The 14,290-nt window shown below is 33.2% G+C and overlaps 1 protein-coding gene across 4 annotated transcripts in view; it reads right to left on the reverse strand.

Moving 5' to 3' along the window:
- Positions 1-14,290, reverse strand: part of NIPBL (NIPBL cohesin loading factor) — a 197,335-nt gene that overhangs the window by 90,637 nt on the left and 92,408 nt on the right. For all 4 annotated transcript variants that reach the window (XM_032625187.1, XM_032625189.1, XM_032625188.1 and 1 more), the window contains 3 exons: positions 9,651-9,811; positions 8,649-8,745; positions 5,302-5,928 (listed from right to left, as the gene is read on the reverse strand). In XM_032625187.1, the coding sequence (XP_032481078.1) occupies positions 5,302-5,928; positions 8,649-8,745; positions 9,651-9,811 (885 nt within the window). The remainder of the gene's footprint in view (positions 1-5,301; positions 5,929-8,648; positions 8,746-9,650; positions 9,812-14,290) is intronic.

The raw sequence follows: 14,290 nt of genomic DNA on the forward strand, positions 1-14,290 counted from the left end.
TTTCTTAAGCAACTTCAACTGAAGAAAAATGCTTCAGCTCTTCAACATAAAGTTCTAGGGGTCTATATACTGGCTTAAGAAGAAATTATTTACAGTATTTATGTGCAATTTAAAAACAAAAATACACACAAACACAAATCTACCACTATAATAAAATGTCATGGTATTTTTAACAGCTATGTATTTCTGTGCATGATTCCACTTGACTCAAGAGGCTCCTAGGTCATTTTCTATAAACTGAATTTCCAATTCTATAAAGTGAATTTCCAATTAGGTCTTGGGAATCATAACATGATATATAACTATAACATTATAGCACCCTGAGACTTTGCCTGCTTTAATGATACTTGCTGAATTGCCTGGCTGTTTTAAAAGTTATTTTTAATCTTTTTTATTATTCAGGAGAATCTTTAGATTCTCTTATACTATTCATTAATGTGATACAGTATCACTTAAGGAAAAGATCACAAGGTGAAAAGTCAAAATGACCACTAAAAACAGCCCCTTAATATTAGAGAACCAAGTTCTGAAAAAAATGTTCTTAATAATAATGATGCTTTTATACACCAAAGTTTCATCATTTTGTTTTGAAAGTGAGAAGTAGCAGTCCCTTACAGCTTACAATCTAATCAAATATTACTAAAATTTACTTCAGATATTTGCCAGTAATTTTTTGAAGAACTAAGCCATTCTGCTTTTTCAGTAATTCATAAGTCAAATCTATCATCACATATACTCCACTTGCGAAATAACTACAAGATGATAATAATAAAGTATATTATCATTAAACTGTTTCCCCTAGTTAAAACTAACCTGGTAAGAACTTATATGAAGCTTTCTGCATCAATACCTAAGAAAAAAGCACTTAGAATACTAATTTATAGAATTTTGCTTTTGAATGTTCTGCCACACAAAATCATCTTTATATCTTGCCAATGGGCACAAATAATTATTACCTCAAAAACAGGATGCTTGTAACCTTATACTTATCCCTTAAACTTCTATGATAAGCATTTAGAAAAAAATTTTAAGGATCTAGAAATTTAAATAGTATAACTTAATCTAAGATTTTTATATTTTTCAATGAAATATGCTTCATGAAAGTCATTAAAATGGTAACCTAAGCATACTTAAGAACTATTAATAACAGATCTCAGGCATCTGAATATCTCTCTTAAGAGATCTGTGGCTCATCCTATTAATATGAACAATCTGTCTTTCAGAAGAACATTAAAATAACTTGAAGGCTAAATTTTAAAAGATTACAAAATACTTAATAATTAATAGATCATTAACCTCATTCTAATTTATCTTTCATTATTAAAATGGAAATTTAGCAAAGTGTTTAATTTCAAAGAAATTATCATGTTCAATTTAGTTATCTTTATAGATACTATGATTATTTATAATAAAAACATGAAAAGCATTTGCACATGAGTGGTGTATGAAGATTGGGGAAGATCTTATAATTTTCTCTACTATGCATAAAATATTGCTAAATACAAAGTTTAAATTTTTCAACTATTGAAAGGTACTACACCTCTTCTGTAAAACCTGGAAAAATTCCATTACTGCTGCAAGAACTCTTGGATACGTTAAGAGCATGCAGGTTCTGATTCACTTCATCTGATTCAGTTCCACCACGAACTTATTCCTGTAAAGTGGCTCTGAATCTGCACAGGCCACTTTTGTCTATTCACTTTTGTTATCAGTCTTCATTATATAATAATCTTCACCTAATGATGAAAAGCCATCTCTATGAAGAATAATTTTAATATTTGGGACACTATTACCTGTAAGCCCTCTAAAGCACTGGGAGCCATAAAATTAGCTATCAAAATACAGGTGTTCCTGAAGAAAACACATACAAAAAGATATAATTTTAAGACCAACAACACTTGTCATCTTGATACTGGTATTTTGAAAATAATATCTGGCCCTTAAAGAAATTGTGAACTCAATTGTGCTTGTACGAAACAAACTATATCACTTGCCTAAATCTACAAGTGATAAATGAAAACACTTAAAGCAAAAAGCAGAACAACTGTACACACAATAGCCAATTATGAAAAAGTCCCATCCCTAAACCACAGTACAGGCTAAGTGACTAATTGTCCTATTCCTGTCCCAAATCCCAGTCTCTTATTCCAAATGACAATAGATAATAATTTACTTCTAATCAGGGTTACAGTGCAAGAATATTTTAACATCATAAAAAACATTAGTGAAGCTAGATCATTCCTTATACTTGCTAACATGGAAAGTGGACCTTGGGAAAAGATGAAACAGGCAAAGATGAACAAAGAAACCCCCTCTTAAACAAGAGGAAGCAGGAATTTTCAGCACATGGAGATATTAATGTCTATGACAGCTCATCCCAGAAGCAAAGAAAAAGAGCCTTTTGAAATTAATTTATGTAATTACAGATGTTAAAAGTTTGAGCAAAAGACTGAGAAGAAGGTCCTTCAGGAATATAATAAAATATTAGGTTGCACAGAATTAACCTATCAGTGTATATAAATCTCTCCAAAGAAGAGAGAACAGGCTAAAGGAACATAAATATCTAGCAGCCAGAAAAGTGTCTTCTGTGTGTGGAACAGAGGTGTATTAGGTTATACCACAGCCTGTGTAAAATATTTCTAAGAGTATTCTATCTCTTTTCCTGAATTCCATAGTTATCAAACAACCATGTTTGCCAAACTTTCTAATCTATTTACAAGGTACACATTTTTGATTTATGGTCTATTGAGGGGAACGCTTCATTCATTCGTAACAAATGAATATAATGGGAAACAAGCTCAGAAACTAGAGCAGAGCACTCAGTAAAACCATGTATACCACACAAGTAGTCTTGTTTGCTCCTTGCTACCAGCAATAAAATAGTTATAAAAAAGTACTCAGTGCCAAACTTTAGAATACAGTAAATATCAATTTTACAATATACAGTAGTTCTAAAATGTAGTGGTAACTAGTGATAAATTCATTTCAAAGAAGTATTTCATTTCTCAAGGGCCGACTGTAAGACTACCACTTCAGAAAACTTTACTTTTATTTATGACCTCACCTACAAACTTAGAGCAACATACCAACCCTTTAATCTTTCCAAAATCTCAAGGTAACTGCTTATATATAAAACAGTATCTCATCATACAATGCAGAACTTGAATATAAAATGACAAGATACAAATGTTAGCTGGTACCTAAAATTCCAAAGGTTTTCAAATAAAGCTGTCAGAAGGCAATTTAGAGATGACAGCACTAATATGAGGTCGGCCAAATCAGCAAAACCAATTTGGAAAAACCATCTAAATCAAACTGAAAATCAGATAGTTCATCTTTTCCCTTAAATCTTCATAGAACCAGATACCTCTGTAAGTCAAATTACATTGTTTCAAAATTGTAAGTCAACTTTGCTCACTCAACTTTTCAATTATCTTTGTTATAGTCATACCATCAGAGATTACAGAGAAAACTGATAATTAAAATTAAAATATATATAACAAGTGTCAGGAAGAACAGTATGATGCTGTCTGTCGATTTTGTTTTAATCTCCCAAAGAAAAGTTAGTAGTCTAAAATAAGTTTGCTAACATGCAATTAGCATTATTTACTATCCTTATTTCCATTCAGTTTTTAAAAGTAAAATCTTTGGTTTTAACAAATATGATACAGTAAAAGTTCAAAAAAGTAAGAAAAAATGTTCACCATTTCCTCTGCTTTCATTCCTACCAACCATCAGGTCATTAAAAAAAGATTATACTCCTTTTAAAGAATATAATTTTCCAAAACACAGATTAAAACGTCATGCAAAAGTTCAGTTCTCAAGGCAACTAATATTTCTTGGTCAAGAAATTACAATTGTATATGTTTTCTGCAAAACTGTCACAGGACTCAGGAATTTTGGAAAGGTTAATATTATTGAGAGCAGCTGAATAATACTGCTCTCTTCATATGACATGCATATACTTTTATAAGAGGTTAGAGGAAGAGATATATATTGGAACACATAGAGTTATTTCCTAAATCCCACACTACTAAGCAAAGAGAAAAAGGGCAAGCAACACTTTATTTCATCTTTAACGTCCATAATTTGCTAGTTAAAAACAAAACAAAAAAACAACACCAGTTCCCTAGCCAATAAAATGAAGATTTCTAGCAATCTCTTTATTTGCATCTACCCGTGATTTACGCACTTAGCAAACACTAGTACAACAATTACCAAATACAGTCTGTTTTTCCAGTAACATTAAAAAGAGACAAATGATACACAGGAAACATAATATGAATCTTCAGCATGTTTCTCAGCAGAGGAACACAATTATCTAGAAATGATCCTGTCACATAATGAACAAGATCATAGAAAAAATGAGCTCTAGTCAACATCAAGAAGTTTTGCTTTATAATGACCAAATAGAAACTCTAAGAACTATAAATCAATCTAGAATAGTTAACTATAAAATTAAATATTAAAGTATTCTTTGGTTTGAATGTTCAAATATGTATATGCGTCTACTGTAGAGACATCAAATTCATAAATTACTAATTTCAACCACTGATTCATTAGTCTCTCTAAAAATTTAAGAGATTTTATACATAATGTTCACCAAATAATCAAGAAATTAACAAAACTTACTTTGATTATAATTTTTATAAAGCACAAAAAGAAAGCCCATAAACTCATAGAACAGGTGTCTTGAAAACCCATCCTAATACACTAGTCAGACAAAAGAGAACACTTAACCATAATCACCAACAAAAGATCCCTGATTCTTAAAGTTTGCTATTTCATATTAAAATTCTTTCCTAATTTTTTTACTTAAAAAGAACTTCACATTCATTAAGAGGTGACAGAATTAGAAACTAAGTGAAAAACCTAATCGCATAATAAACATACAAACTTTTCTTAAATGTAATGATTCAAAATAATTCTATAGTGGTTAACCTTGTTTTGGTAGAAAAAAGGTGAAGATGCAAAATTCTATTAACATAACTTGTGAAAAACACATGTAATATAGAAATGCTTATGTTCATTTTAGTAGACAAACACAGATAAAATCACTTGGTATATAATAGGTGACAGATGTGTTATATAGAATTACCATATCTCAGTGGTTTTAGATAAAAAATGAAATTAAGCTTTAACTTCTGAGGGACGAGCATTTTAGTAATAAAACCATAATTGAGGAGAAACATTAAAAATTATAAAATATAATGAGAAAAAGAGTTACTTTAAAAAACTTTTTTGACATTATAATTAAATATTTGCCAAGAGCATGAAGTGGTAGTAATAAGACTATTTTACCTTTATCTTGAACTTCTTTTGAAAAGCGCTCCCTTTCAATAGCTGATTCTCTCTCTATTCGCTCAATTTCAGCCAATGCATCCAATTCCACTTCATCATATATAGGTCCCTGTTGTGATACCTGTTGCTGATTCTGTACCACAGAAGTCTGGGGCTGTTTTGTAGCAACTGAAGTGTTCTGCTGTAAAACAGGCACTTGATTTGCTGGAAGGAATGCTGTTTGTTCTTGCTGCGACAAACACTGAGCAGCATTTAGTGGGCGGTTTACATCCTGTGGAGTAATGGGTGTTTTTGAAGTCTGTCCTGGGTACTGCACATTAAAAGGAATATCATTTTCTGAAACATTGCTATTTTCCATACCAGAAAGCATATCCTCTTGCTGGTCCATGTCTGAAGACCTTACTCGAGAAAGTCTTAATGTAAGTTTAGTAGAGTCCTTGGATGGAGAGCTAATGATATCATACATTGCAGCTTTCTCACTCTGGTCTTTTTCATCCTTGCCTAATTTCATCTTCTTTTGCTTCTTTTGTTTTCTTTCTGGAGAATCTAACAAGATGTCTGGTGGAACATCTCGAGGTGATGAGCAAGGTAGAGACTGAGACTGTAGGATTAAAGGTGGTCTTGATCCTACAAAAACAATTCAACAGGAACGAACAGTTGTGCTAGTTTTACATTTTCAGACAATGTGATAGACATATTAAATAAGTGACAATACAGTACCACTAGAAAAAATGTTAAATTATCTCATCCAAGCTACTTATTTACAGAATATGAAAAGAAAGCCTAAAGATGTGTCCCCCATGGTCTTTTTGCTTGCTGGTAGATGATCCAGGTTTGAATTAAAATATGAGTATTCCATCTTCCAGACCAGTATTATTTCTATTTTTTCACGTAAAAAATATAAATACTTAGCTTGAAAATGGCAAAGACTTCACTATTTATAAAGATGCAACACAAATATTTTGGGTATGATAATCTCTATTCTCTCACTTATTATCGAAGAAAACTGACGTGTATAAAGTAAAAATAAGTCTGTCAAATTACAAAAAAATAAAAAAATTAGTCCTAGGGTGTACACTCACAGGAATACTTAATGGTATAAGAAAAATGAAGTGGGAAAAATTACAATGATCAGTCTCCACTTACTTAAAAAATTGGTGGTAAAGTATTAATTTATACCTTTATGTGGTCTTCTCTTTCTCCCTCCACTTAACATCATTCACATACTCTCTTCAGCTTGCTAATCCTCCTTTTATTAGAAAAATATGCAGGTCCAGCAAATAAAATATCTTCAGCCCAGATCCCATTAAATTAAACACTATACGATACAAGGAAGTGTTAAAAGTAAGCTAATCGAATGGGAAAATTTTTCCTAGTTAACAAGTTGTCAATGAGGAAGAACTGCATCAATATGCTTCAGAAATAAAAGTATAATTGTATCTGAATAATATATACATTTCTTTGAATTAATTATAAAAATTTTAAAAACCCATAGGAAATTATAAAAATCAGTCAAGCTAAAAGTGCTTTATATATGGTTGGCCAAAAAATGTTCGTTCGGGTTTTCCATAACATCTTACACATTATAACATGTCATATTGCCTTTTTATTTAAAGTTTACGTGTCACATATATATTTTAGAACAAACTTTAAATTCCAACAATTTATCTAAAAATTAAACTAGGCTAATTGAAGATGCATTCAACCTTCAAAACTAGTTGGAAAAAACCCTCACGAACAGAAATAGAGGCTTCTGATGACTAATGTGTTCGTGAGGTTAACTGTCCTAAAGTTTTCTTCTCTTTCTATCTAAAGTTATCTATCCACCTAACAATCCATTCATCCATTCACTCATCTATCCATCCTCAACAGTTAGAGGGAAAATGGTCTGGTTATCTAGAGCAACCAGCTATCCCACTGTTATTCCTCCCTGGCACTCTGATTATTTCTTACTCTGAAAATACTTGTGAGATATGTACCTAACTTTGACACCTAAAGTACAAATAGAGTTACTCTGGAAGTTGTTCTCTCTTTCAGAAGCTGGGTTACTTCTATGTCTGGAAATTCACAGAATTATAGAATTAGAATGGCTCATAATTCTAATGATTGAATTAGAATGGCTCATAAAAGTTCAACTTTCGCCTCATGAAGAATATCCCTGATCAAAGAGTTGGAACATAATCTCTGAAAAAAAAATCTTTACAATGAGGCAGACCAGCCCATGTTTTAGACGGCTATAATTAGAATTTGTCACAGATAAAATTTATTATCAGCTATATTGCAATTAATTAAAAGCTACTTCTTTAAAGTGGATACAATATTCTCTTCCAACAAACTTGGATGACTCCAATTATTAGACCTTAGTTTTAAGTATTTTAAAAAATAGTTCAAACATGGACTCAGAATTTTGTGACTCTATTATACACAGAAGACCACAAAAGGTTCTTTGGGAATTTGAAGATAAATAAAATAAAATTCACGTCCATAAGATAGTACAGGATAAGTTATTAGAAAAAACAGAAACTAACGGCTTGGGGAAACCAGGGAAGGGTCAATAGAAGATCACCCATTTAACTTAGAATTTGAAGAATTAATACGATTTTAATAAGCAGAAATGAAAGTAGGTGTAAGAGATCTAGTGAAGTAATTAACATAGAACAGGCCAGATTTTGATAAATGACTACCTAAGAAGTAAGAGAAGACTTTAAAGATAATTCAGGATTTGGAATAGCATTAAGAGAAACAGGAATGGCAGAAAGAACAGTGAGTACAATTTTGAACATGAATTTGAAATACCAGCTAGATATGAGGAGATTTTGTCCGGAAATGAAAAATTACAACTTGGGAGACAGGACTGGAAGCAAAAGACATTGATTTGAGGGCCCTGTTCATAAAAGTAACAAACGCTATTACCAAAACTGAGTAAAATAGCCAAGGAAAAAAGTACAATGGAAGATTAAAAATCTAATGATAGAAATCTTGAGAAATGATAGAGCAGAGAAAAGAGCTAATGAAGAAAAAAAAATCAATGAAAAAAGGATGAGGAAAATAGGTGGATTCAATACAAAATAAGTTTGGGGGGGAGGGTGAAGATTGGGGAAAGCTGATCAATAATTTCAAATATTTAAGAAAGATGAAAAAGACTGTGGTTTGAAAAGACCACTGGATTATTATTAAGAATGATACTGTATATATCTGAAAACAGTATCAGTAAGTACAGGTTCATTTTTTCCTACAATAAGTGAAAAACAATAGAGAATAATTTTTGGTAACTGCATTAAGAAGTCTGAATTCTTTACTCAACTTGAAATGTGAAAAATTTAAGGAAATTTTAGTTACAATGATACCTTTTGGAGTTCCATCACTTCCAGCAGGGGAACATACTGGCTGTGGAGACCTCAAGGGAAAAGATGCAGCATTCCTCATTGTTGAAGAATCTCCATCCTAGGAATAGAGTATAACATTTATATCTTGAATGATAGAAGAGGCTTTATAGAAATCTTAAAGAGAACCAATAAAAGACATAAATTACTGACAGGTAAAGTGTTGGTATTCAAAAGCATTATTCTTCTGCACTTTCCTGTTTTCTTCGTGGTATATCTTAGAAGAATTGAAATTGTATCCAAAAGAATCAACAGCCTAAGCATAGCAATGAATAAGAAAACTGGTATTACTAGTATGCTCCATTTTTGTTTGCTATTTTCTACCAAAGGAGCTCTGAACATCCCACCAGGCTGTAAATGTAAATGTCTTGAGGGCAGAGTCCAATGTCATCTTTGTTAAACTTAAATACATGTAACTTATGCGATAATACCACCAAACCAATGACAAGACAGATTTCCAGTATGTGGAATATTTCAGTAACATTAAAGCAACATTAAATTTCAGGGGAAAAAATTTCTGTACAAGTCTTAGAGGGAAAAAGAGCTAAGCACTAATAAATAAAGGCTCATTATTTAAGAGGACATCTGTGTGAGCAAACATTTAAAAATGAAGTATATATCATTAAGGACCTAAACCTCTAGACCAGAGGTTGGCAAACTTTTTCTGTAATGGGACAGATAGTATATATTTCAGGCTTTATGGATCATATACAGTTTGTCACATAACATTCTTTGTTGTTGTTCTTTTAAACTCTTTATTATAACTGTGAAAATCAGTCTTAGTTTATGGGTCAGACTATTGGCCAGTTTATCAACCCTGCTCTACAGGTACAGCTAGATTCTCAGACCCAGTATAATCCTCAATAAAAGGTAGATATCCTTCAAATTACAGAACTGAAATACTAGGTTATAAGACAAATATTAGAACTATTTTATTACCTTAATGACAACTAATATATTACATACGTCACTACTTAGCCTGTGCACCATGTGTAGGTAGTCGTCACTTGAGCCATGTCTAGGATTATCAGCATGATGATTAGCAGAATTGCCAGACAACGAACCAGAAACTTTATTATCATGTAGGTTTCTCAAACCACCTGCAACAATGGGACTTGATACCGATGCTGAAATTAATAAGAATTTTAAAAAAGCTTTATAAAAATAAACTGTTAAAATTCTTACAGGACAATAATAATTGCTCACAAGTAATATTTTAGCATACATAAATTACAAAGACTAATATAATGAGCTGGCTGACTATCCAGAGCTTGATCAAATCTTAACACTTTGCCACAAGTCATTCAGATTGATTTTTGAAAAGAAATAAGACATTAGATATGGCTGAAGCTCTCCATATATCTGCATATTCCTCTCCTCTATTTCCTTCCCCTTATTCCCTAAAAGTAAGCACTATACTGAATTTAGAGTTCACTCTACCTATGAATACCTTTTTAGCTTTGCTATAAGTGAATATATTCTTAAATAACACATAGCACTGTTTTGCACATTATAACTTTGTATAAATGGTATATGTATTGTATATATCCTTCTATAACTTGCTTTTTAAATTCAATATTGTGTTGAAATGTATCCATTTTTATATATGTAGTTTTAAATTCATTTACTTTGAATAAATACATATATTCTGCTGCATAATGTACATACTCTATCCATCCTTGTGTTACTAGTTTATTTTTTTATTTTTAAAAAACATTTATTTGTTTGTTTGTGTCAGGTCTTAGCTGCAGCAGGCAGGATTCTTAGTTGAGGCTTGCTGGCTCCTTAGTTGTGGCATGCAAACTCTTAGTTGTAGCACGCAAACTCTTAGTTGTGGCATGCATGTGGGATCTAGTTCCTGGACCAGGGATTGAACCTGGGCCCCCGGCATTGGAAGAGTGTAGTCCTAACCACTGTGCCACCAGGGAAGTCCCTTGTTAGTAGTTTAGGTTGCTTGAGTATTTTTGCCATCATAAACAATGCTGTAATGTGTATTCTTGTATATGACTTTTTTACAAATGTTTCTTAGGAGTGAAATTGCTGGATATTCCTGTTTTTAAACCTTACTAAATATTAACGAATAGCTTTCCAAATTATTTACGTCCACTCTACTGGTAGTAGATAAGTGTTCATACTGCTCTATATCCTTGCCAATGATTTTCATCAATTTGAAGATGGGAAATGTCTCTGATAGCCACTTTAATTAGCATTTCCTTCCTTAATTAACAGTGAAGCCAAGCATCTTTCACGTGTATTGGACATTCAGATTCCCTACTTAACACAAAACCATAAAAATTACTCTCTGATATTGTCTTTTAAAAGTTTCATAGTTTTGTTTTTTCACACTTAGTCTTTAATCCATGTAAGAATAGAATATCTTTTCCATGAATGCTTGCTAGAACTTGAGATAAAACTGCCTGAGCATTTTTAGCCCCACTCCTACTTGTAAGGGAGATAGATTTTTTTTGCGGTATATGGGCCTCTCACTGTTGTCGCCTCTCCCATTGCAGAGCACAGGCTCCGGACGCACAGGCTCAGCGGCCATGGCTCACGGGCCCAGCCGTTTGGCGGCATGTGGGATCTTCCTGGACCGGGGCACAAATCCGCGTCCCCTGAATTGGCAGGTGGACTCTCAACCACTGTGCCACCAGGGAAGCCCAGGGAGATAGATTTTTAACAACTGAAGGAGGTATGTATTTTAAACTGGAACAGATATTGTCAAACTACTCTCTAAAATGGTTGTATCAATTTATGTCCCTATGAAGACTGTATGAAGTTCAAATTTCCCTGCACACTATAAAATGTTACTAATCTGATAGATATAAAATTTTATTTCAATTTAATTTTGATTTGCATCTCTTTAATTGTGAGCCAGGTTGACCATACTTTCGTATATGTATTAAATCTTTCCGTATCCACTTTGCTTTTCTTTTTCAGTAAATTGTTTAATTTTTTAGTCTATTTTTGTCTTATTCTTATCAACCTGCATAAGATCTTGCTGTATTTAAAATTAATACTTTGTAATAAATATTGAAAAAGTTTTTTCCCTAAATTTACTTGTCCTTATTTGTTCTCTCCTTTTACACAGAAATTTAGAATTAATCTGGGTTTTTTTTCCATTTCTAGAATCCAGTCCTGCTTAGAAACAAGGCCTTCTCAACCCTAAGGTACCCAAAATTCACCCCATGTTTTCTTCTTATAATTTCTTTTTAAATTAATTCATTTATTTTTGGCTGCATTGGGTCTTCCTTGCTGTGTGAGGGCTTTCTCTAGCTGCGGAGAGTGGGGGCTACTCTTCGTTGTGGTGTGCGGGCTTCTCATTGCGGTGGCTTCTCTTGTTGCAGAGCGTGGGCTCTAGAGCGCAGGCTCAGTAGCTGTGGCACATGGGCTCAGTAGTTGTGGCTCGCGGGCTGTAGAGTGCAGGCTCAGTAGTTGTGGCACTCAGGCTTAGTTGCTCCGCGGCATGTGGGATCTTCCCGGACCAGGGCTCGAACCCGTGTCCCCTGCATTGGCAGGCAGATTCTTAACCACTGCGCCACCAGGCAAGCCCCTTCTTCTTATAATTTTATGACTTAAAATACAAACGTAAATAGTTCATCCATCTAGAACACTTTTGCTCTAGATGATCTAGGAATCCAAATAAAATTTCAAAATGCCTAGCCAACCAATCCAACATGATTTATTAAACAATCCATTATTACACACTGATTCAAAATACTATCTTTAGAATGACAAAATTGGAAAATCACCATTTTCCAATGACCAGTGTAAAAACTGATGAAAAGAGAATCATTATTGGATGGTAAACCCTTTAGGATAAAGATTAATAGGAAATATAGGACAGTTACATGATCTCAAAATATCACCTGACAGATTGCTCACTGATTGCAAAGAAATATTATGTTCTTTATAAAAGAAGACATGGAGTAGTCATTACCTAAATGTCACTAATAATGAAGCCACTTGCCATTATATGCCCTCTGATGTGATGCAATATCAAATGTACAACATTACTTATTTAGTACCCTTGCCAAAAATATACAACTAGAAACTAACAGAGCCTTTAAAGATAACTTCCAGTTGGTAGGAAATATAGGAAGTATATAAGCAAATTAAACAACACAATGAGGAAACAGTGAAGTCTAGAATATGGGATATTCTACAACAAAAGTAGCACAGACTCCTCAAAAAACCAAAAATTACTGTCATGGGGAAAGGGTATGGGACTGTTTAGATTAAAAGAGTCAAAAGAGATGTAAAAAGCAAATGCAATGTGTGAGAAACTAGATTAGATCATATGTGGGGAAAAAAAGGTTATAAAAGACATATTTGAGGTCAACTGGTGAAAACAATGTAGATGGCATCAGATGATACTACAGAAATGTCCTTAATTTTTTTAGGGGTAAATTATTACACTTGGTGTTTATAAAGGAGAACTGACTTCCTAGCAGATGTATTTAAGGACAGAGAGGCAGAATGCCTGTTGGTGAAATGTTTCACTATGCTATTCTTTCAACTTTTCTGCATGGTTAAAATTTTTATAATATAAAGTGTGTTTTTTGTTTTTTTTATAAAGTGTTTTTTAAATATTACCTTTCACAAACTCTATATTCCCACAGACATCTGCCTTATTTCTGGACCCATTTCTGTCCCATTTACCAATCTATTTGTTCCTTACCACATTAAATTTTCTTATTTATAATAATTTTGGTATCTGTGTGGGGCTAATCCCTTGTATTATTTTTGGTCTCTCAAGTATCTGAGAATTTCTAAGAAATGACTCATTATTGAATAGGCCCTCAAACTACATTTTTCTTTTGATTTTGTGATTTCAATGTATTCTTTTGAAAAAGCTGGGCTTATCTTGTTATAGAACAACAACAGTGTTTAGAGTAAAAATTTATGGTTTTTTCCTACACATATTTATGTGGATATTTCCATATGAAGCAAATGTGTCCTTTCAATATTTTCCCTCTTATTAATTACATTTAAAATGTTTCACATAGGGCTTCCCTGGTGGCTCAGCGGTTAAGAATCCGCCTGCCAATGCAGGGGACACGGGTTCGAGCCCTGGTCCAGGAAGATCCCACGTGCTGCGGAGCAACTAAGCCCGTGTGCCACAACTACTGAGCCTGCGCTCTAGAGCCCATGTGCCACACTACTGAAGTCTGCAGTCCTAGAGCCCGTGCTCAACAACAAGAGAAGCCACCGCAGAGAGAAGCCCATGCACCGCAACGAAGAGTAGCCCCCGCTCGTCGCAACTAGAGAAAGCCTGCACACAGCAACAAAGACCCAACGCAGCCAACGCAGCCAAAAATAAATAAATAAATTAAAAAAAAAAAAAAAAAATGTTTCACATAACTTTGGCATACCAGAGTAATATTTCACAAGTATCAAGAGCCCATATACACGCATACTTCTGTTCAGTACTCACACTAAATTCTATAACTTTGGAGGTTTCTATTCCAAAGGTGTGCTTGGTCTCCAAGTTTTTCCTTGACTTACTGTATAAAATAGGCTCAACCTACCATTTCATTATCTAGCTTTGGAAAACCAGAAATTGGCTGTTTTAATAGATGACACTAAGTTAAAAGTTTGTAAGATGA

Source organism: Phocoena sinus, chromosome 3 (genome assembly GCF_008692025.1).
Source record: "Phocoena sinus isolate mPhoSin1 chromosome 3, mPhoSin1.pri, whole genome shotgun sequence".
NCBI classification, from domain to species: Eukaryota; Metazoa; Chordata; class Mammalia; order Artiodactyla; family Phocoenidae; genus Phocoena; species Phocoena sinus.